The sequence below is a fragment of the Marmota monax genome, unplaced genomic scaffold (genome assembly GCF_021218885.2).
Source record: "Marmota monax isolate L192 unplaced genomic scaffold, Marmota_monax_Labrador192_F-V1.1 WCK01_AAM20220418_F8-fsc00004, whole genome shotgun sequence".
Lineage (NCBI taxonomy): Eukaryota > Metazoa > Chordata > Mammalia > Rodentia > Sciuridae > Marmota > Marmota monax.
In genome coordinates this window covers 17,612,682-17,635,306 of record NW_026692881.1, presented here as the reverse complement: position 1 = coordinate 17,635,306, position 22,625 = coordinate 17,612,682, and the positions used below count along the sequence as shown (strand labels likewise).

The 22,625-nt window shown below is 35.2% G+C and overlaps 1 protein-coding gene across 16 annotated transcripts in view; it reads right to left on the bottom strand.

Annotated features, from left to right (window-relative positions):
• Btrc (beta-transducin repeat containing E3 ubiquitin protein ligase) overlaps positions 1-22,625 on the bottom strand; it is a 186,818-nt gene that overhangs the window by 57,783 nt on the left and 106,410 nt on the right. For 10 of the 16 annotated variants that reach the window (XM_046450111.2, XM_046450113.2, XM_046450114.2 and 7 more), the window contains one exon: positions 10,137-10,226. The exons of 2 other annotated variants lie outside the window; for them this stretch is intronic. In XM_046450111.2, coding sequence (XP_046306067.1) covers positions 10,137-10,226 — 90 coding nt within the window. Of the gene's footprint in view, positions 1-10,136; positions 10,227-17,770; positions 17,864-18,941; positions 18,985-22,625 lie in introns of all 16 variants that reach the window. 4 more of the 16 variants (XM_058581239.1, XM_046450117.2, XM_058581241.1 and 1 more) reach the window with 3 other exon arrangements.

The following is a 22,625-nucleotide window of genomic DNA, read 5'->3' as shown; positions in this document are numbered from 1 at the left end:
ACTTTGGAATTAGTAGAATTTAAGGTGACTTGGCAATTTAGTTCTATCAGGAAATTAAAAGGGAGTTCTTATTATTCAGACAGTTGAACATTTCTGAGTACTAGTATAAACAAACAAATAAATATGCACTCAAAAATGGGCCCTCTTTTTAACATTGATCTTAAGAAGCAAAACTTTCTGGAAAAAAACAATCCTATCAACAGGAACAAATATTGGCAGGATTACTAAATCAGATAGAACTCCACACTCAGGAAAGAGGGAAAACACAATTATATTTTTGTAGAAACTTGGTATAGAGTGGAAGAGTAATTTAAATTCATAGCTTATTTGCCTTGCATATTGAAGTCACAACATAAGAATAGAATTTTACATGTATGGATCCTGAGCTCATGGGTACTGAAAGGTTCAAAAGGAAGGCTCGGGTTTCACAAGCTTTGTAAGTGATCTTTTTACACCGTATGACTAAGAACATACTTATTCATGGAGAGTTTGAGGCCAGCCTTCTTTTTTTTTTTATTTTATTTTTTTATTGGTTGTTCAAAACATTACAAAGCTCTTGACATATCATATTTCATACGAGGCCAGCCTTCTAAAACTGAAAAACTAGCAGAGAGAATAATGTTTACACTCATGAACAGCCACAAAAACCTTTAACAGCTTTTAAGAATAAAAATCTCTCTGCCAGATTAAGGAATAATAAAAAAGTATATTGCAAAATTCTAACAATAGGCTTTAAAATATTAATATGCACAGTAGCACCAGGGTGTGTTGGGGGGAGTAGACACTGGTACCATGTCACCCATCTAAGATACTGATCCATACAATTCTCTGTGAATATTTTCAGGGAAAGCCCATTATTGGTTTAAAAACAAAAAACCTCTGCTAAAATCCCAAACTTAATATTAAGGAGATTTTTGAGGGGAGGAAAGAGAAGGTACTAAAAGGAAGTGAGGAGCTTTTGTTTTGTCAATTTTGCATGGAGGCATAATATTAGGGACTTAAGTTTCTCTAAGTACAGTATCTTACAGCTGCAGGGCTACAGAATTATGCATATTATGATGGATTCAATCTACATTAGTTATAAATACAATGAAACAAGTTCTATTAACTATGATGAGAAAAGATTGCCTTACACCTAACCTAAATATTTCATACTGTACTCTAGGCTCTTTCCTACTGTACTCATATGGGTACCTGATAACTAGCCTTTATGCATTGATACTTTAAATAAATGCTTAAGTCAAATACTTGTTAATATCAAGAAAAAAATCTCTTTTATATATCTTTGGAACACCTTCCTCTCTCTCTCTCTCTTTTTTTTTTTTAATACCAGGGATTGAACCCAGGGGTGCTTAACCACTGGGCCACATCCCCAGCCCACTTTTGTATTTTATTTAGAGACTTACTGAGTTGCTTAGGGCCTCGCTAAGTTGCTAAGGCTAGCTTTGAACTCTCAATCCTCCTGTCTCAGCTTCCCAAATCGCTGGGATTACAAGCATGCTGGAACACATCTTAATTCATTTACATAGATAACATTATATTACTTGCTTTCACAATAAATCACTAAGCTTAAAGTATAAAAACTAACACATCGCAGCAAATTCTGATGGCATCCTAAAGTTAAATCCTTCTAAAATGGTCTAGAAAAAATTGTGCTGATTTCTTTCAGAAAATTTAACTCATTAATATATTCCATAGCCTTATACCTCTTTTTTCTAATACTGTAAGGATGATAAGGTTACAATTTTAGTATAACTAAGCTTTAAATGAATGAGTCAGCCTTTAGACTCATAGATTTTTTTTCCTCTTCCTCCTATAAATATCACGTTGGATTGATATTCAATTCTCAATTACATAAATTGAAATAGCACAGCCCCAATACTGAGAAGTCAATGGAATAGAAAATATAAAAACAAACAGCACATTTCCAAATAAACAAAATCAGGAAAAGAACACAATTTAACTATGCCATAACTTACTGCCTGGATTTTGCTCATCTTTTAAATAACTCAAAGTGACAGAGGGGCTCCAAACCAGAAAACCCTTATGCTACTTGCAAGGAAAACTCTACTTTGGAGGGATAAAGTAGGGGGAGGCTGACAAGGCAGAACTTTATAAATTTAATTCCTAAGACTTCCTGATTTTAAAAACTCAAAATGCAAAACCCAGAGTACAATGCTTTTCAAAAAGTGCTGGTAATCAAAATCCTAAATGATCCCTGACAGAAGTCTAGTCTACAGATTATTAATACATCAGCCATATTTGTGACATTACTTTGGAAAAGGTGGTAATGTTTCTAAAAGTCTGTAAAGCAGCTCTAGAATGGAAACACAATGACTAAATACAGCAAGAAGAGGGCAACATAAAACCCACAGCTTTTTACTTTCCCTTTTCAGAAATTGTGCCTGGCACTGTGCAGCTGTGGTGCTGCCTTCATTGCGCCCTCCATCATGCCCTCCATTTCTAGTCTTGCTAATTAAAAGGTTGATCACAGAACAATGCTCTTCTCATTAATTTCAGTGCTCCGATTGGGCAGGATCCCTGCTTACCCCACCTGATCTTTTCACACTGCTGAAGTTAATGTGACAGGAGCCTGAAGATGGATTACCTGCTGCCATATTGCCCATCGCCTCCAATCAGGAGCTATCTGTGTAAACTGATTGTTCTAATTTGCTCTCATTATTTTTACAATATCAGGAGAAAATAACGCACACAGCTCACTGTCAAACCCATGAAAATCAGCCATTAGTTAAACCTAGACACTGAGTGGCTTTATTAGAGGCACTGCAGTTTATTGATGTAACTCTAGTCAAACAAGGCAGCATTTGCTTCAATAGAAGGAAGTGTTTATACTGAAAGTAAATATTTATTGTGATAATACCACAGCAACAGGATATTTTGAAGAATTCTGTTCTTATATCAGAAGCTTGGTTTTGACACAAATTATACAGCAATGAAGGGTTGGGTCAGAGTAAGAAAGTAAGCAATATCTGATTCATATTTAGTAGAAGGAAAATCTAACTATTAGTTCAAATCTTAAGTACTCTTCACTTCTATACTTGTATATATAACAAACTCCATCCTGTGACTATAAACACTAATCAGTTAACAAGAATGGCTTTCATTTGTCATATAACAAATATTTTTATAATACAGAAATATTATTACTTAGGAATCAAAATTATTTCTATAACGATCATACAAGTATATTTTTTAAAATAAGATTTTATTCTTTACAGCGTAAGTTTTCAACAAGATTGATTCCATAATCTTGTATCACAGATATTCAGAATAATTCTTAATTGAAAATAAGCACCTCAGAAGAGCCAGCTAAGCAAACAAGCTGGGTTTAAATCCTTTTAGTTAAGTGATGCTTTCTTAAAACAGAACTCAGCAGCAAGATTCAGTATTTAATGAGAAAATATCTTTAAAAGATTTGTCCTAGACATGAAGAAAATATATATTTCATGTTATAAAAAATATTAAACTTCAGAAGAAATACATTAAATTTTGGCATTTCTAGGTTTGGCTGAGAACGTTTTAGAAAAATACTGGGTAAATGATTCCTGAACCGCTTTTTAGTAGGTTGGAGAGAAAGAATATAAATAATAGAAACCGATGCCTTTTAAATAAAGGAATTTAACTAATCCCCACACTCCCCACCTTCCCCTCTTTAGTATTAGAAGAAAACATGGCTTCCTCCTGTTTTGTTTCTACATTAAGATTCCTAGGTAATGTGAAGGGAAGAGTATGCCCTTCTAGCTGCTCCCCTTTTAATGGCCACTTTTCTTTCTCTAAGAAACATGTGCCATGCTTTTCTCCTTAAAATTCCTGCACTAAAAGACTGCACCATACTGCACTCCGCAAAACGTGCTGATGGCGCCAATTACAAGCCCCCAGCCGAATGCTCCAGCCCCCACCATTCGGGCAGATTTATGCGGACTCTTGCCGACGTTATTACAAGTCAGAGTTTATTGGGAAATTGTTACATTATGCGGAGTGTCTAACAAATTGCTTATGCTGCTATAATTGGATTACAACAGCCGCTTGCTCCCACCGGTAAGATTAGGCAAGTAGGACTCCTGCCGATCTCTGAGCGTTAGCAGTAATTTTATTTGCCTTGCCTCTCTCTTTCCTAACAACATGCCTCTCTCCCTGCCAGCTGTCTGCTGAAAAGGCACAGGCTTGTTCCTTGGCCTTAACAATGCAATTACAGCCCCGCAGATCGCACTGTTTGTGCATTAAGTACAGAGCCAAAACGAGGCGAATTGATCGTTTGACTTTTGGAGAAGCCATGTGATCTCTCTGTGCGGGTGATCCGACACGCATCAGCAGGCAATACTGCAGTCAATTCTTGATGAAGAACTTTCTTCTTTCCCCCTTTTCCCCCTTAACCTTTCCTTTTACACTGAGGAAGACACTGGGTTTATGTCACACTAATCTAGATCAATCCACAAAGACAAACTCGATCTTATTAGCTCCCTGGCTAGACAGGAATGTAGATTCTAGCATCTTAAAGTGCCTCAGTCAAATAGATCAGGGGTTCCCAACAGCTGAACTGCTGCTGCTTTCTAAAAAAAAAAAAAAAAAAAGGTTCATAAAGAGTTCACTAAGAAAGAGAAGTTTATAGGAATACTACAGTTTCAAAGAACTGCAGGAAGTTTTAGGTTTTGTCAAATAAAACTTCCTAGTGATGGCTTTGTTAAAAGCTCTGTCTATATTCAAAGACCATCTAGAGTCAGAAATGAAACCTGTGTCCTGCCTTTCTGTGCTGATCTGCTAGGCTGGAAGAAGCTAAGGAGCAATGTGCTTAATCAATGCAGCTGGACCTCAGGCTTAAAAATAGTCAGTCAATCTCCAGTTGGGCAAAGTTTTAAACATATTTGTTAATGGCTTTCAGTTTCTTGTCTCTTTTTCTTGTATGTTTAACAATAAGTGCCAGTAGCAAGGAGGCTGTGGAAGCGGTTACTCTGAATCTAGGGTATAATTCATTAAGATTCTGGGCTGAGGTCTAGACTTGTTTTTTAATTAACTCTCTTCTGGGTTGAAAATAGCTTGAATTATTCCAATTTTAACACAGACCAGGATCCCTGTTTACAGTTTCCTTAACAATGGCATATGCTACTTAGGGTTCCCGAAGCTGATTACACAACAAATGTGCAGTCAATCTGCTGATCCATTTTGGTACCCCATGTCTTAAATATCATGCCCATGTAGAAGGAAGTATATTTTTACATCCTTAATCTGACAAACACATACTCTTGTCCATATGAAGATAGTCCTTGCTTCTCTTATTAACTCAAAATGACCTTGGGAAATCACTTTGTTAAATATTTCTCAAAACCTCTGTAAACCAATTAACACATTAAATTCATATAAACATTTGAACACCAAAGAAAAAAATTTATTTCCAAACTTCATTCTCATCTTTTTAAAACAGCAATATGCCTAATATGTAACATATCACACTCCAGAGCTTTCCCAACCATGTCAGCCTCTATGATACAGTTAAATCTTACTGCACTCCCTGCAAAGCTAATGTGTAGACCTAACAGAGGCGCCTGTGCGAAGAACAGACCATCTGACATGCTACTTGTGGAACAGTATATTAAAGAAGCCTGTTAACATGTAGTTTAAAACTCAAAAGAAACTCTGAACAGCTGAAATGCCTTATAAATAGCACAGACCCAGAGGAAGTACAAACGTCTGCATTGTGAATTGTAGATCTTAATTACCGACAATGGCTGGTACAGCAAGTAGCACAGAAAAAAAGTGAAACAGTTGCACTGTTCATGGTTGGCAATAATTCTTCAGGAAAATATTTACTATCAATCAGTTATGAGAAAAGGGACTCTGTGCTCGTAAAACAGCACGTTGCTTCTCATACCAGGACCATTTTGCTTCAGCATAATCTGAATTTAAACAGCTTGTTTCCTGCGGATATAATTTTGGAAATAAATAAAACAAGTCTTCTATCAAAATCTGGAGTGAGTAGAAAGGAACATCACATTTTTCAGTCTCAGTTTCAAACAGATTATTAGTCTCAAGTAAAACAACAACAAACAACAACAACAAAAATATAGAACATTTACATGGGACTACAAAGGCTTATTTTCAAAATATAGAGACAAAACTTCTATCTGGGCCAAGAATCAAAGTAGATGTATTCAAACAACTAATTTTTTATGTGTTTGTGATACATGTGTGGCTATATATAAGGGTAAACCTCAGAGTAACCTATAACCAAAAATTTCAATAGTATTTCAATAAATTCAGTAAAGAGATAACATAAACAATTAATGTTCCAGTTTTCCAGTTAGTTTTCTTTAATAATGAGAAATATGGTTGAGAATTAGGTACAATGTGATTATGGATGTTATAGGTTGAGAATTAGGTACAATGTGATTATGGATGTTAAAGACTAAGCTGACAGACAATAATGACTATTCGTTTAAAACTACAGTAAATATAGAACTTATCATGTCCCAAACACAAATCTCATAAACTACAGGGTTATAATCAGGAGAAAGGTTTTTGAAAAAAATTTAAAAGACATTTCAGTGTCTCTAAATATTAGCTGAATTGTTACATTGATAAAATGACCTCCCGTTTTTATTTTTAAATGTTTTCGTAGACCTCTTCAAATTAAAGATTTAGAAGATCACTGTCAGCCTAGGGTGGCTTAGTTTGTCTTACAGATGTTTTCTTATATTCTAAAGAGAAGTAATAGGTACCCACTTTATAGAGCTATAGTGTGACTAAGATTTCTGGCAAAGAAGAGTTATATAAAATATCCTAATGGGAGTCTGAACATAAGCTTTCTGCTTTTGAGGAAATAACTGGCATTGAAGTTGTCTCTAAAACTCACATAAACAACACTCAATAATAAAGTTTTGGACTATTAATTGGAATTTCTACCTAAATCAAAATCACTCTGATCAGAATTGTTTCCTTTTTTTGGGGGGGGAGGGGCGTTTGGTATTAGTTTTTATTTTTAAAATAGCTTTTATTTTTTAAAAATTATGGGCTAGGGTTGTGGCTCTAGTGTGGCTCTAGTGTGGCTAGAGTGTTCACCTAGCACGTGCAAGGCCCTGGGTTCGATCCTCAGCACCACATAAAAAATAAAATAAAGACATTGTGTCCATTTACAACTAAAAAATAAAAATATTTTTTAAAAAAAGTTAATATGTGCATTAGAATTCAGTTGTTTTGAACTTTTGGACAAAAGGGTTGGTATCACTGTATCATGTGGAAATGGCTAGACATTCAGACACATTGGAGCACAATCTGAATCAACAACAGACACTTGTACTGAGTTAAAAAACAACACTAACAAAAAGAAATCTGCAGCCATATCAAAATGTAGCAGATGAAAATATTCAGTTAAGGGTAAAAGGTGAAGAATAGAAAATAGGGACAAGCTTGCAGACCTACAAAAATAATGGCAAGTCATCTCTTTCAAAAGTCAAGCAATAAATGAGGTCAACAGAAATAGTATGGAATTTCAAGACACATATAACATATGTAAATAAAAGGAAAAACTTCACTGGAGGCTGTTGTGATGAACACATTTTTTTCAGCTACACGTTTTTATTTACCATTGAACAAGTGATTATTTGGCTCAAATACAAAGCAATGAACCAGAAGACAGGACGTGGACCAACAGAAAGAACCAGGAAGTTAGATGGTTGACAATATGAAATTAGAGAAATTATTGAATTAGAGCATTTAAAGAGAAAATGAAAGAAAATTGGTGTCAGAGTAATGTTAAAATAAGCAAGAAGAGGATGAGAAGGTCACTTATCTGGGAGCAAGTAAAACAGACTGATGAGCAGCAATGAGCAAACTTCCTTATCTAAGAGCATGGAATAAATTATGCCATTATTGTCAGATGCCAAAAGATTTCTAGCTATGCAACATTGAAGTAGAGGGTGTGAAAAACCAAACAAATGACTCATAATACAGATACACACCAACATAACTATGTAGCCTAAGAAATCCTGGCTTACAAAGTATGAGGAAAACAAAAGGAACAGATGCTCAGTTGGCCAGCTCTCAATGAAAGTCATTAAAATTGTCACTCTGTCCATGGATTGGTGTTCGTACTAAGATTTTGCCTTGTTTAGCCATCTTGTGATGAAAGTGAGAGCAGTATGGCAACACAGGAGAAAGATTATCTTTTAAAGGCCCAAATAATTGTACCCCTACATACTCAAATGCTGAATAAAAAAACAGGGTCAATTAGCACTTGCTAGTTGTGAATGACTGAAAAAATAAATATATGCAATTGATAATAGCAAATTATTAAGACAGTTGAATTTAAGCATTTAACTGATGAACTCTTTTATAACTAAATAATAAATATTTTGCATTTCTTAAGAGTTATTCCAATGGTTATGTTTTGTATGATATATTTTCAGTTAATAAAATAGGCTCAAAAATGAATGCATGTTTTAAAAAATAAAAATAATAAAAAATATTGCCATTACTATGGTCTGAATGTTGTGAATGTTGTGAGGTTTTTTTTGGGGGGGGGGTATGGGTGGGGGGATACTAGGCAGGGATTGAACTCAGGGGCACTCGACCACTGAGCCACATCCCCAGCTCATTTTTGTACTTTATTTAGAGACAGAGTCTCACTAAGTTGCTTAGGGCCTCACTAAGTTGCTGAGCCTGGTTTTGAACTTGCAACCTTCCTGTCTCAGCCTCCAGAGCCTCTGGGACTATAGGCATGCACCACTGCGCATGGCTGGTCTGAATTTTGCACCATCCCTAAATTCATGAGAATAGAGCCTTTGGCTTAAGGGGCGGAGAAAGAGCACAAAAGAAAGAGAACAGAGAGAGAGTGAGAGTGACACACACCCCAGAGCTCACCTAATCCCTTCCATTATGTGAGGATGCGGCAAAAAAATTCCATCTATGAAGTAGAATGAACCCTCATGAGACATCAAATCTACTGGTACCTTGATATTGGACTTCCTAGCCTCTAAAACTGTAAGAAATAAAATACTGTTGTTTAAAAGCCACCCAAGTTTATGGTGTTTTTATTATAGCAGTCTGAAAGGATTAAGACAGCTATCCTTGGATTTTGTAGCAAAGATGACATCAGTTCTGTCTCTAACACTAAAAGTAAGTAATTGAGGGTCTGCATGTATCCAAATAAACTTTGGATAGTTGCAGCAACAACAAATTCTTAAGTGGTTGCAAGGCATTATTTTTGTAAAACACAAGTCTAGAAACAGAGACCATTCTGAATAGTAATTACTCCCAGGAAAAACAAAATACTTGACATTTGGGTTTAAGTCAAAGTTCCAGGGTAATTAGAGTTACGTGGAAAATGTGAGCCAAGGCAGACAGGGAAAGCTTCAGATCTCTTAACACTTAAGATTATTTTTGTATCTAGGCTATAGCTATGGCACATATTTATACATGAAAGAGGTAGCCCATATGCATGACTAAATCCACTTGTCCACTCAGATTAAGATCATCAAAAGCAGTGTTTCTAACATTAGTAACTCAATATTTAAAAGTAGTGACATAATAATTGTTTTTTCCTATCACATATTTCACATTCTTAACAATGATGTCCTATATATATATTTGGTACTCTATACTTAATTGCATTTAAAAATCATGAAGGAACTTAATTTATAAAAATAATTATATCTTATAATTATTATCTTATACAAATCATTCTTATACAAATCTTACTAATCTATGATAATCTATAACTAGTGTCAAGCAAATGTGAATCAGTCTAAAGTGTGAGCAAAATACATAAAAGATTCTGTTGCAATTAAAAAGAGGTGGATGGGCTGGGTTGTGGCTCAGTGGTAGAGCGCTTGCCTAGCACGTGCAAGGCACTAAATTTGATCCTCAGCACCACATAAAAATAAATAAAATAAAGGTATTGTGTCCAACTACAACAAAGAAAGAAAGAAAGAAAGGTATTAAAAAAAAAAGAGGTGGAAAACCCAATCTACAATCTCCTCTGGCTAAAATGATGTTTATTTGTATTCTTATTTTAAATATATAAGCCTATATTAATCTTTACTAGTCATACTGAGTTAAGATGCCTATAGACATGGTATTGTTATGATGTGGTATAATAAGTATCAGTGAGTATTATTACTTACTTTGGCCACACAATTTTCAGTCTTCATAGCAGTATTTGCTAGACATACTGTTTCTTGGTTTAAGCAGAGTCTGGCACAGCTGTTATAAGTCTATAAAGAAAATTTTTTAGAAAAATTCAGTTTTTTAAATATTGAAACATTACCATATATAGTTGTCAAATTCTGCTTTATTTCTCAAAATCAACACACCAATAGATTTTATTTATTTGTAAATTCCAGACTTATGGGAGTTGAGGGACAAGGTAAAGAAAGACACAAAGCGAGACCCCATAAAAGTCAACAATGTACCCATAAATAAGTATGTGAGTGGCAGTGGCTTCACTTTGGGTATGGAAGGTGGTGATAATGATTACATAGCATCTTTTATTTTTTTTTTTTATTTTATTTTTTTTTTAAATATTTATTTCTAAGTTTTCAGCGGACACAACATCTTTGTTTGTATGTGGTGCTGAGGATCGAACCCGGGCCGCACGCATGCCAGGCAAGCGCGCTACTACTAGAGCCACATCCCCAGCCCTACATAGCATCTTTTAAACACAAAATTTAAGAACTTAGTTCTGTTTAAAATAACAATAACTGGTCTAAGATAAACTTTCAAAAGGGTCCAGACCTAAAAGGATGTGTTTGATCCCTAGCACTGCAAACAAACAAACAAACAAACAACAAAAATCCTGAAAAGGGCAAGAGGATGTGTTTCTTATTCAGAACAACTGATCAAATTTTTTGGAAATATTCAGAAAAATAAAATTAAAAGAGATTCTAGATTCAATAATAGTATCTCATAGTACCTGGTAGCCCTATGAGATAAAATAGAATGAACTATAGGAAATAGATTAAAATTATTGGTTATACTTCCGTCATACTTTATGGCAAGCAAATATTATTATTATTATTATTATTATTATTATTATTATTATTATTGGCACAGGAATTGAACTCAGGTGCACTCAGCAACTGAACCACATCCCCAGCCCTATTTTGTATTTTATTGAGAGACAGGGTCTCGCCGAGTTGCTTAGCGCCTCACTTTTGCTTTGAACTTGTGAGTCTCCTGCCTCAACCTCCAAGCTGCTGGGAAACTCATTATTAATAACTAGCCAAATATATTAGGCTTCCTTTCAGTCTTCAGTTTTTTACTGATAGTATAAATCATGGTTCTCAAGCTTCCATGTACATCAGAATCACATGGAGGACTTACTAAAATACAGATTTGCTAAGTCCCCTCTCCAGAGCTTCTGAGAATTTGCATTTGTAACAGGTCCCCAGTTGATATTAATGCTGCTGGTCCTGAGAACTGTCTTAGAAAACAGTAGTATAAATGTTTATGTTGAAATTAAGGGATTACTTGGCTGTGGTCATGTCTGCAAAGAGTATCCATTGTAAACTTAATGTTTTTCTTGCAGAAATTACTAAATATATCCGGAGAAATATTTTGAGCTTATGCAAATATTCTGTTTCTACATCAACTTTTGCCTGTTCATTCTAGTATCCACTGGTGGATCTTGCCTATGGTAATTTTTACTGTGGTGTTCTAGTGGTAAATTTTAAAATGTGTCCTTCCTTCTATATTATTCATCGGCATTCTTCTATCAGGAAGACTTGTGGCATCTTCTGCCATTTATTTACTCATTTCATTATATCACCCTGGACACATACATACTTAAAAAAAATTCATTTATCATTCTATGGAAAGAGAATAGGAAGACAAAATAATTATTTTTAATGGAGAAAAATCAGCCAAGTGAGATGGCATCTGCCTGTAATCCCAGTGACTTGGGAGTCTGAGAAAGAAGGATTTCGAGTTGGAGGACAGCCTCAGCAGTTTAGCAATACCCTCATAAACTTGAAAGACCCTGCCCCTGGGTTCAATCCCCAGTAAAGAAAGGAGAAGAGAAAAACAAAAATTACTGGATATATATAGCTCTCATCAATATAATAACATTAGTTTTCTTTTTAAGCAAATTAAACTTTAAAAATTTATCCACTTGTTTTATTCTTGTATAAGTTGAAATTACTTCAAAACACATCTGAAATTAGTGTATAAATAGGGACTATTGATATAAATATATTCTAGGCTCAAGGTTCAGTATTTTCTTTGTAGCGCTAATACAACAAACATTTACTGTATAGGCATACATATTTTTTAATGCAACCTACAGCTTTAAAAAGACATTTGTGAAACAATCAGTATGTACTGAATAAAATAAAACTTTAAGCCAGAGTGTTCTGGTTATAATCCTGACAAAAATGTTTATATTAGACTAACTTTCCCCATATAATAATTATAAACTATGGGAAATATTTTAAAACAATGTAAACACACTGGAAATGGAATTAAAATGTACAGAGAAATTAGGGGAAGGGCAGAGTGGTCTTGAAAGGAACCACAGTAGATGAGATGTGCTTTTCCCCTGAAAACATTTACCAATCCACTAAAATTCAACTAAAAAGACTGACTAAAATTCAACTAAAAAGCCACAGTCTACTGGCTTGAGGTATCAAAAGGACAAAGTTCAGAACTGCCACAGAGTGGCTGGCAATTGAGAAAAGAAATTTCAGAAAGGAAAGAGAACCACAGGGGAAGAAGGAAGCCTCAAAAAAAATACACATTTACCTCCCTAGAATCCATAGTTGTTATGGTTTAGATATGAGGTATCCCTCAAAAGCTCATGTATGAGATAATATAAGACCATTTAGAGGTGAAATGATTGGGTTATAAGAGCCTTAATCTAAATCAGTGTGTTAATCCACCTAATTGTATAGTAAATATAGGCAGGCAGGATGTGGATGGAGCAAATAGGTCGTGGGGGGACATGCCTTTGCAGTGTGTGTGTGTGTGTGTGTGTGTGTGTGTGTGTGTGTGTAATCTCAGGCCCAGAGCAATGGAGTAGTCAGCTATCTGTGGACTGAGACCTCTGAAACTGTGATTACCAAATAAACTTTTGCTCCTCTAAAATTGTTCTGGTCAGGTCTTTTGGTACCAGAAATGAAAAAGCTGACTAAAACAATCGCTAATGCTCCCCTTCCCCATACACAAAAAAACCTATATAAATTAAGAGGAGACTTAAGGATTGGCTAAAAGATCTGAGCAGAAACTCCCAGTTGCTGCCCATGAGGAGATACAGAGTTTAGAATTCCTACCAAGTTAGAGGCACATAATAAATATTTCAAACTTTCTATCAAAAGTCAAATAAATCGAGATTAAATAGTATATTTTAGGACTAAGGGATCTGCTTTAGTAGCATGGGTAAAACCAAAATACCCCTGACCTTATCAAATATAAAACCAAGCCTCCACAAGGTTACAGTGATCAGTTACTAACTGAATCAGAGGAAGATAAAATAAGGCAGAGATTTTGCAACATATCATTTATAATATCTACTATATAACAAAAGATTACTAGACTTGTGAAGAAGCAGGTGAATGGAAACTATAGTCAAGAGAATAAGAAGTTAAAAATGACAGAGATGACCCAGTTGTGAGAATTAGCAGTTAAAGGCTCTACCAGAAGTTATAATAAGTGTTTGATGACTTAAAAAACATAATCATAATGGGTAAAGAAGACAATTTTTAGCAGAAAAATGAAAACATAAAATGAAGCACATACAAATTCTAGGATTAAAAGTACATTACTTAAAATTTATAATTCAGTGGATGGGCTTTAAAAGCAAACTGGAGTTGGCAGAAGAAAGGACAATAAGCCGGGCATGGTGGCACACACCTGTAATACTAGCAGCTTGGGAGGCGGAGGTGCTAAGCAACTCAGTGAGACCCTGTCTCTAAATAAAATATAAAGTAGGGTGGGGGATGTGACTCAGTGGTTGAGTGCCACTGATTTCAAGCTACAGATTAAAAAAAAAAAAGAACAATGAATTTGAGAAAAGATCAGTCAAAAAGATATAAACTGAAAGAGAGGAAAGGAAGAAGAAAAAAAGAAGTCTCAGTCCAATCTCTGATAATCAAATGTGTAACTGAGTCCAAGGAGAGACGAGAATGAAATGGAATACCAAAAAAGTTATTAAAATAGTGCCCAAATTCTTCCCAAATTTAATGAAAACCATTGGCTTACTTTACTGATCTAAGATCAGCAAACCCAGGCAGATTAAATACAAAGAAAATACCAGTTCCAACATCATAATACTAAAAAACGGTGGGCATGGTAGCACATGCCTATGATCCCATAGGCTTGGGAGGCTGAGGCAGGAAGATTGAAAGTTCAAAGTTAGCCTCAGCAACTCAGCAAGGCCCTAAACAACTCAGTGATACCCTGTCTCAAAATAAAACACAAGGGCTGGGGTTGTGGCTCAGTGATAGAGTGCTTGCCTTGCACATATGAGGCACTGGGTTCGATCCTCAGCAACACATAAAAATAAACAAAATAAAGATACTGTGTCCATGTATAACTAAATCATATATATATATATATATATATATATATATATATAAAAACACAAAAAAGTCTGGGGATGTGGCTCAGTGTTTGAGTGCCAATCCCAGTAACCACCTCCCCCGAAGAAGTGCAGATAAACAGTGTCAAAGACAAAATTTTGAAAATAGTCAAATAAAAGAAAAAAAAGGATATTATATAATTGGGAGCAACGATATAAATAACGACAGGCTTTTCACACTATAAACAGTGAAAAACAGAGGACAAAGGGAAAATATTTTTCAAAGTGTTGAAATTAAAACAACAAAAACAACCTCAAATCAGTTTTCTTACATTAGAAAAGGGAATTAAAATACACAGAGAAATCTAGAACAAACTCTGGAGTTTGAATGGAATTAAAAGTATCAATGAGAACCTATGGTCATCAAAATACATAAATATAGATGTAAAATATTAATGTTTAAACCTTGGGCTTATAACTATTCTTCAACTAAAAGGAAACACTAATCCGTGGAAAAAATGGCTGATTCTACGACCGGTCACAGAAAATACAAAATGAACCTGGAAATAAATAGAGATATATCAAAAGCCAGCTAAAGAGCCTTTCCCCAATCTTGAGCAATTTGAATATGAAGATACAAAGAGCCAGGCCAGACACAATGGCACATGCCTCTAATCCAGTGGCTGGGGAGACTGAGGCAGGAGGATCCTAAGTTCAGAGCCAGCCTCAGCAACTTAGCGAGACCCTGAACAACTTCACAAAACTCTGTCTTAAAATAAAGAATAAGCCTGGCATGGTGGTGCACAATTGTAATCCCAGTGGCTAGGGAGACTGAGGCGGGAGGATAGCGAGTTCAAAGCCAGCCTCAGCAATGGCAAGACACTAAGCAACTCAGTACCAAAAATAAATAAATTAATTAATTAAAAAAATAAATAATAATACAGGGCTAAGGATATGGCTCAGTGGTTAAGCACCCTGGGTTCAATTCCTAGTACCAAACAAACACAAAAACAAAAACAAAAAAACCCCAAAACAAAACAAAAAGTTAATAGGAGAATATAAATATAAATATGATACATTTGAAGGACCCAAATTGCCATTACAACACAATACAAAATAAAAAACTTTAATAGCTATATACTTATTAAATTGAAATTGTTATAAAAATCTTCCCATATACATTTAAATAACTTTTTGGGTTTTGTTTTTTATTTTCATACTGAGGATTGTACTAGGGGTGTTCTACCACTGAGCTACACCCCTGGCCCTTTTTTTAATTTTTACTTTGGGACTGGGACTCACTAATTTACCATGCTGGCCTCAAACTTGTGATCCTCCTGCCTCAGCCTCCCAAGTAGCTAGGATTATAGCATGTGCTACCATGCCTAGCTTAAATAGTAAAATTTTTAAAGCCTCTCCAGAGAAAACTCCAGACCCAAATGGTTTCGCAGATGAATTTTATTAAATTTTATGAAAGATACAATACCAGGATCATACCCAAATGCTTTTAAAAGAGGTGGAGGGGAAGATTTCCCAATATAATTCATGAGGTCAGCATAACCCTGATACCAAAACCTGCCAAAGTCATTAAAAAGAAAATTACAGACTAATATCTCTCAAGAACACAGAAAACTTAATTCATGTAATTCACCATATTAACAGAATGGGGGGGGGGAGCAATATGACAAAGCTTAAATTTAAAAAGTTTTTCACTAAATTGAATAACTCTATAAACACTTCAGCAGGGGCTGGAGATGTAACTCAGAGTTAGAGTGCTAGCTTAGCATGTGTAAAACTCTGGTTCAATCCTTGGCATCTCAAAAAACAAAACAAAAAAACAAAAAATATTTTAGCAAGTTAGGAATAAGAGGTAACTTCTTTAATCGTGGGCACCTAAAAAATTTCCAACTAACACAATACTTAATAGTAAAACACTGTCCTTCTAAAACTGGAAAAAGATGAAAATGTCTTCTTACCACATCAATTAAACATTATATTATAATATTATATTGGAGATCAAAGCCATTAAAATAAAGCAAGAAAAAGAAAAGGCAAATTAAAATTGGAAAGAACAAAATTAAGTAAATGATAGGAAATGAGGTCAACAGTCAAAAAATCAATTGTGCTTTCATATTCTAGGAACAGAGAATGAAAAAACATACAATAGTACTAGAAAACATTAAATACCTAGAAAAAAAACTTTAAAAATTATATTCAAGAAATATATACTAAAGCTGAGCACAGAGGCACATGCCTGTAATCCCAGCGATTTGGGAGGCTGAGACAGAAGGATCAAAAGTTCAAGGCCAGCCTCAGCAATTTAGGGAGGCCCTAAGCAACTTATTGAGGTACTGTCTCAAATTAAAAAAATAAAAAGGGCTAAGTTCAGTGAAAAACTGCCCCTGGGTTAAATCCCTTATATTCCCCTCCTTCAAATACACACTGAAAACTAAAACACACTGCTTAAAATTTTAAAAACAAATGGAGATACATACACCATATTTATCAACTAGAAGACTCAACATTAAGATGTTAATTTTACTGAAGTGGATACATTGTTTCAATAAAACTCCACCCCAGACCTCTTTACAGAGACACTGGGTCTTTTTTGGAGGAGGGGTGTGAGTACAGGGGATTGAATCCAGGGGTGCTTAATCACTAAGCCACAGTCCCAGTCCTTTTTAATATATTATTTAGAGACAGGATCAGGCTGGGTTGCTTAGGTCTAGGGCCTTGCTAAATTGCTGAGGCTGACTTTGAACTTGCAATCCTGCCTCAGCCTCCCAAGCATCCAGGATTACAGACATGTACCACTATGCCTAGCTCTCACAGACTACTTTTTGAAAGAACTTGCTAGATTGATTCCAAAATTTATTTAAAAGCACAAAGTATCTAGAATAATCAAAACAATATTAAAAATAAAAACAAATAGAGAAGATTCTTCTTGATTTCACTTATTATATAAGGCTATGGTAATCAAACGAATAGAAGAGTAAATATTTGGTTCAAAGAAAGATACCTACCATTTGTCCTCCTTGTTCTTTCTGTTTGTATGGTTTGTTTGTTTTTGTTTTGGGGATTGAGCCCAGGGGCACTTTACCTCTGAGCTACATCCCCAGTTCTTTTATTTCGTTTTATTTTACATTTTGAGACAGGGTCTTGCTAAATTGCTAAGGATGGCCTCAAACTTATGATCCTCCTGCTCAGCTTCCCAAATTGCTGGATTGCAGGCATATACCACTTTACCTGGCTTGTCCTCCTCATCTATAGGGACCAATACAGGGGTCTCACGACCTCAGAGGTCACCACTCACAGCTTTGTCCAGCAACAGCATCTTTTCTAGGAGGTTCAGAAATAGACAATATTCACAGTTAACAGGTTTTTTGACAAATATGCCAATGTAATTCCAGAGGGAAAAGGAAAGTATTCAGCAACTACACTGAAACGTGAATAAAACGTATGGCACAAATAATGAATCCCAAACTCGATTACACAACACATTGAAGAAATGCGATGACTCACAGACTTAAATCAAAGCTTCTACAAGAAAACTTAGAATAATATATTTATAATCATGATACAGGCAGATACTTTCTATCTAAAGGAAAAAAACTGATAGGGTAGACTTCATCCAAAAAACCGGTGTTCTCAACAAGACACACCATAAATAAGTAAGCCAAATACGTAAGAAAACATTCAGAACACATATAAATGGCAAGAGACTATAATCCAGAATTCAATACATTTGAGTTCAAAACTCAGTAATAAAAGGCAAATTATGCAATTTTTAAAAATGGCTAAAAACTTCACAAAAGGAAATATGTGAATAGCCAATAAGCACAATGAAAAGTACGCAACACATGCTTATCATACTTTCATAGAAAAATGTTCCTAACAACTTCATTTATAAAGATAGAAACAGCCCGCACCTACCAAAAGGAGAACTGAAAACAAAGTATAGTACATTTATTCCATGGAATAAAATAGTGAGAGAATAAACTACTGACAATACATAGATAAAATCTCATAATAAATGTTGCACTGTGTAAAATCAGACTCCAAAAATGCATGATCCCATTACATGAATTTCTAGGAAAGCGCAAAACTAATCTATAACAACAGTAAGCAATGTTTATTGTGGGACAATCCAACGTGGGTAGGAAAACTGGTTGGGAATTTTCTTGTGTAATGAAAATATTAATACAGCTTAACAGGGCTGGTGGTTACATAGGTAGACTGATTTATCAAGAATTCATTGACATACAATTAATATCTGTATAATTCACTATACGAAATTTTCAATAAAAATGTAACAAGTATTGCAGCTAACATTTTAGGGGGGAAAGTATGTTTGTCTAGTCAATTAATAAGAATATCATGCAGGCTGGGGATATAGCTCAGTTGGTAGAGTGCTCACCTCACATGCATAATGCCCTGGGTTTAATCCCCAGCACTACCACCTAAAAAAAAGAGAGAGAATATCATGCTGCTTCTCTGGTGGTAGGGGGTAATATTCACAATGACTGGAATTGTAGACCAGTGGTACAGTGTGCTGTTGGCATGTGCAAGTCCCTGGGTTCAAACCCCGGTGTACACATTTTTTTTTTCAAAGTTACAAAAGATAGAAAAACTAATTTATTATCCTTCAAAATTATTCTCTTTCTACCTTATCCATGAATATAACATGTTTAGGGGGAAATTAGATATATTCCTGTCCTGAGAGTTTCTAGAGTAGGAGATGGCTTTTATTTTCTGACAACGTATCTGTAAAATGGGTATGTGACCTTCATCTCCCAAAGAAATGACTTAGATCAGTAAATTAAATTTGTCACAGTCCTTTTGACCACTTTAGAATATAAAGGTTAAAAGCACAATATTTTACTATTATAAGATTTCTTCCAGTTTGAAATCAAACTAGTGAATATAATAGCTGCAGGCAAGAAGGTTCGGTCTTCAAGCAACATCTGAAAAGGTAGCTTCATGATGAACCAGAGGCAGAGAGTTTTGCGTTGGAGTACTTTAATATGTTTTTATATTGCATATAAAGCACATAAGCATAAACCAGTAAGATGCCTTGCTGAAAACTACCTTCTTTGTGAAAGCAGGCTGTAATTCTGAACAAGTTTTCAATTTTCACATTGCTGCTAGGGTAAAACATTTTAAAGAGTTTAATTTTTTACAATGGATTCAATGACATAGGATTATCTAACAAAGTAATGGCTAATCAATAGAAGGTTTAGTTGTCAGGTGAAACATATAACACACTAAAAGGGATTGATTGCCAGGCTTCTCCTTATTTACTAGAAGGTATATATTTAAAATGACACAAACTTGTTACCAGGCTGCATTCTTTTAACCTTGCAAAAAGCTGCTTAAGAAATCTGTTCAACAGCCCTATAGCAAAACAAGATATAGTATAATGAAAATGGCTAGCGATTGGGGGGCTAGGAGGAGCAGGAGCCTTCAGATATATAGCAACATCAAATCATGTCCTAAGCAAGAATACAGGATAGAAAAAGCAAACTACAAAGTGACATCTAGGGAAGCTGGAACTGGGCTTTAAAAATACCATGAAGATGTTATCAAATCTGGTTGAAGAGATGCAAAGCTGTATCTGATTTCATTCCATAGTGTTCTTAGGGCAGATTTTTTTAGGACTCATGCTGCTTGGTGTAATAGGCTCCCCCTTTCTCCTTCTTCTTTTTTAATGATACATCCAGATTAAGTACTGAACACAAAATGAATTGGGCCCATATGGATTTTGACCAGCATATAAGCTGTTTCCTTTATAATTTATTCACGATATCTCAAAACTCTCTATATGAAAATACACTTTTTATGGTCATTGCAACCCAGGAGTTCAATAATATTTTTCTACTAAGTCAATGATTACACAATTTGTCAAAGAATGATTACACTGAAATAAAAATAAAACAAAACACCAACCCCCTATTACAGTCTTCCTTCCTCAAAGTAATTTTAAGAAAGCTAGTTATTAAATTGCTTCTTTTTGAAGAAGGGTTTTTGTAACTAGGCACAAATTGCCAAACTATGTTTTTTTTTTTTTTTTTGAACATTATTAGACTCTGAAGGATTCAGCAGAAGTGGGAAGTTATATAAACAAATCACTTCATCAGATTCAGAAAGATCACTTTTGTCTTACTTAAGAGACCTACATTAATTACCTTTAAGGTCTTTTACATGGACTATTTAAAATATGTACAAATTTATTTATTTATTTCAAATGAGGTGCTTCTTCCAAAGTATTAAATAATGTCTACAAATGCAAAAGCATTTTTATAAATAGGTAATTAAAACAGATGACTAAAATTAAGTCAAGCTGCAAAACATTACCCAGAATGCACTATGATTTTTTTTTTTTAATAAACATTTCAGGCAATTTTTCCATGCAAAGCCCAGAGCACTTCAGGAAAAAAAAAAAAAAAGGAAGTAAGAAGTTTCATAGGGTAAAAACCACACATATAATGAAATAATGCCAAACCCTAAAGTATTTACAAGATAGTCCCTTAAGCACAGTTTGTCATACTGCAATTACACCTTGCCTACTGCCAAGCCAAAGTGCTTACTATTGCCACTAGGGGGAGAAGTGTCTTAACACAAAGCAATGGTAGATAGGGAATGGGTTTTCTTGAGCAATTATCAGAACAAAGCTCCCTTGGCTGTGTGTACCTTCTAATTACTCAATACAATTAAAATGACTAACCTAAAACAAATAGAAAAAAAACTGCCTGCCTGGTAGCAGGGACTTCATTAAACCTTTTCCCCTCATCAATCAAATCAGAAAGAAGAGAATACCATCATATTTGAACACTATAGAGCTCTTAAAGGAAGTAAATTCTGTGAGGTTTGATTCCCCCCCGCCCTTTAAGTAAGAAAAGAAGTAGCTCTCTTGAAAAAAGAAATGTTGTGGTATTTACCCATCTGGATGCTGCCTTGAAAACAAATTGTCCTCCAAAGAACAGAAATATAGTATGTTTTCTCTCAGTTCACTGGTTTATGAATGACTTTTTGTTGTTGTTGTTTTGTTAATACACACTACAATGCCATTTTCTGTGTCAGTGATGTGCTTTTTCCTCCTACTCATCCAACTGTAGAAAGGAGCTATACCCATCAGACTTCCATACTTAAACTGGCTATTTTAACTTTTAGCTCTTCACCTCTGGTTTTTGCAGATCTATTCCAAAGTGATGTTTACAATAATGTAAGAATTTTTTGAGGGGAGGAAGAGATAGTAGGCAGAGAAAACAGTTCCTTATGCCTTCTTTTTTTTTTTTAAAAAAAAAAAGCATAAGTAGTTCCTTTTATAAGGTCCAGTCATTAACAGAAAATGACAGAGTCATTTCTCTTTCAGCTGACAATTGTGACATTTTTCCAGCAGTGTGCAAGGTGTTGAAAACCTGGCAGCTGTTACCTCCTGGGATGAAGATACTTTTTTATCCTCCCTTGACAGTTTAACTCAGTGGGTCAGCACCTTTAAAGACTGCAAAGTATCCTTGAAGAGGATGGAAGCTTGAATTACTGCTCCCTCCCTAATCAATGTAAACCCTCACTGCAGGTGAAGGCTCCAGCTATAGAGGTGCATGGGGGAGGAAAATGTAATGCCCTGAGCCAGATGGTTTTTATCTTGTTTTTAAAGAATAAAGGAACAAGCTAACAAGGGAGACAGCTACTTTGTTAGCTTCTTGGCCTCTCTCATGGCTTTGCATCCCCAGGGTTCCAGCTACACAAGAGAAAGAATACAGAAAAACGTAAACACTTAAAGAAATATAACTAGAGGGCTGGCATCATGCTGCTTTCAAAGAGTTGAGAGAGCTCTACTCAATGCTTTATTTATCACTGCCCACGTTCTCAGGATGGAAAGTGGACACATACACAAAGGGAATGGGGGTTGGAAGAAGGATTAGACAGCATCACAATTTACTCAATTACAGAGAAAGGCTGGGCTGACAGATCCTATTAGCACCAATGTGAAGCAAAGGAGTTGCATGTTGTAATGCTACATTTTCAAAAAGTAATGAGTACTTTCATGTGCCCTGCAAGGCCTTTGCCCTCCATAACAGATATGAATAACAGCTATGAA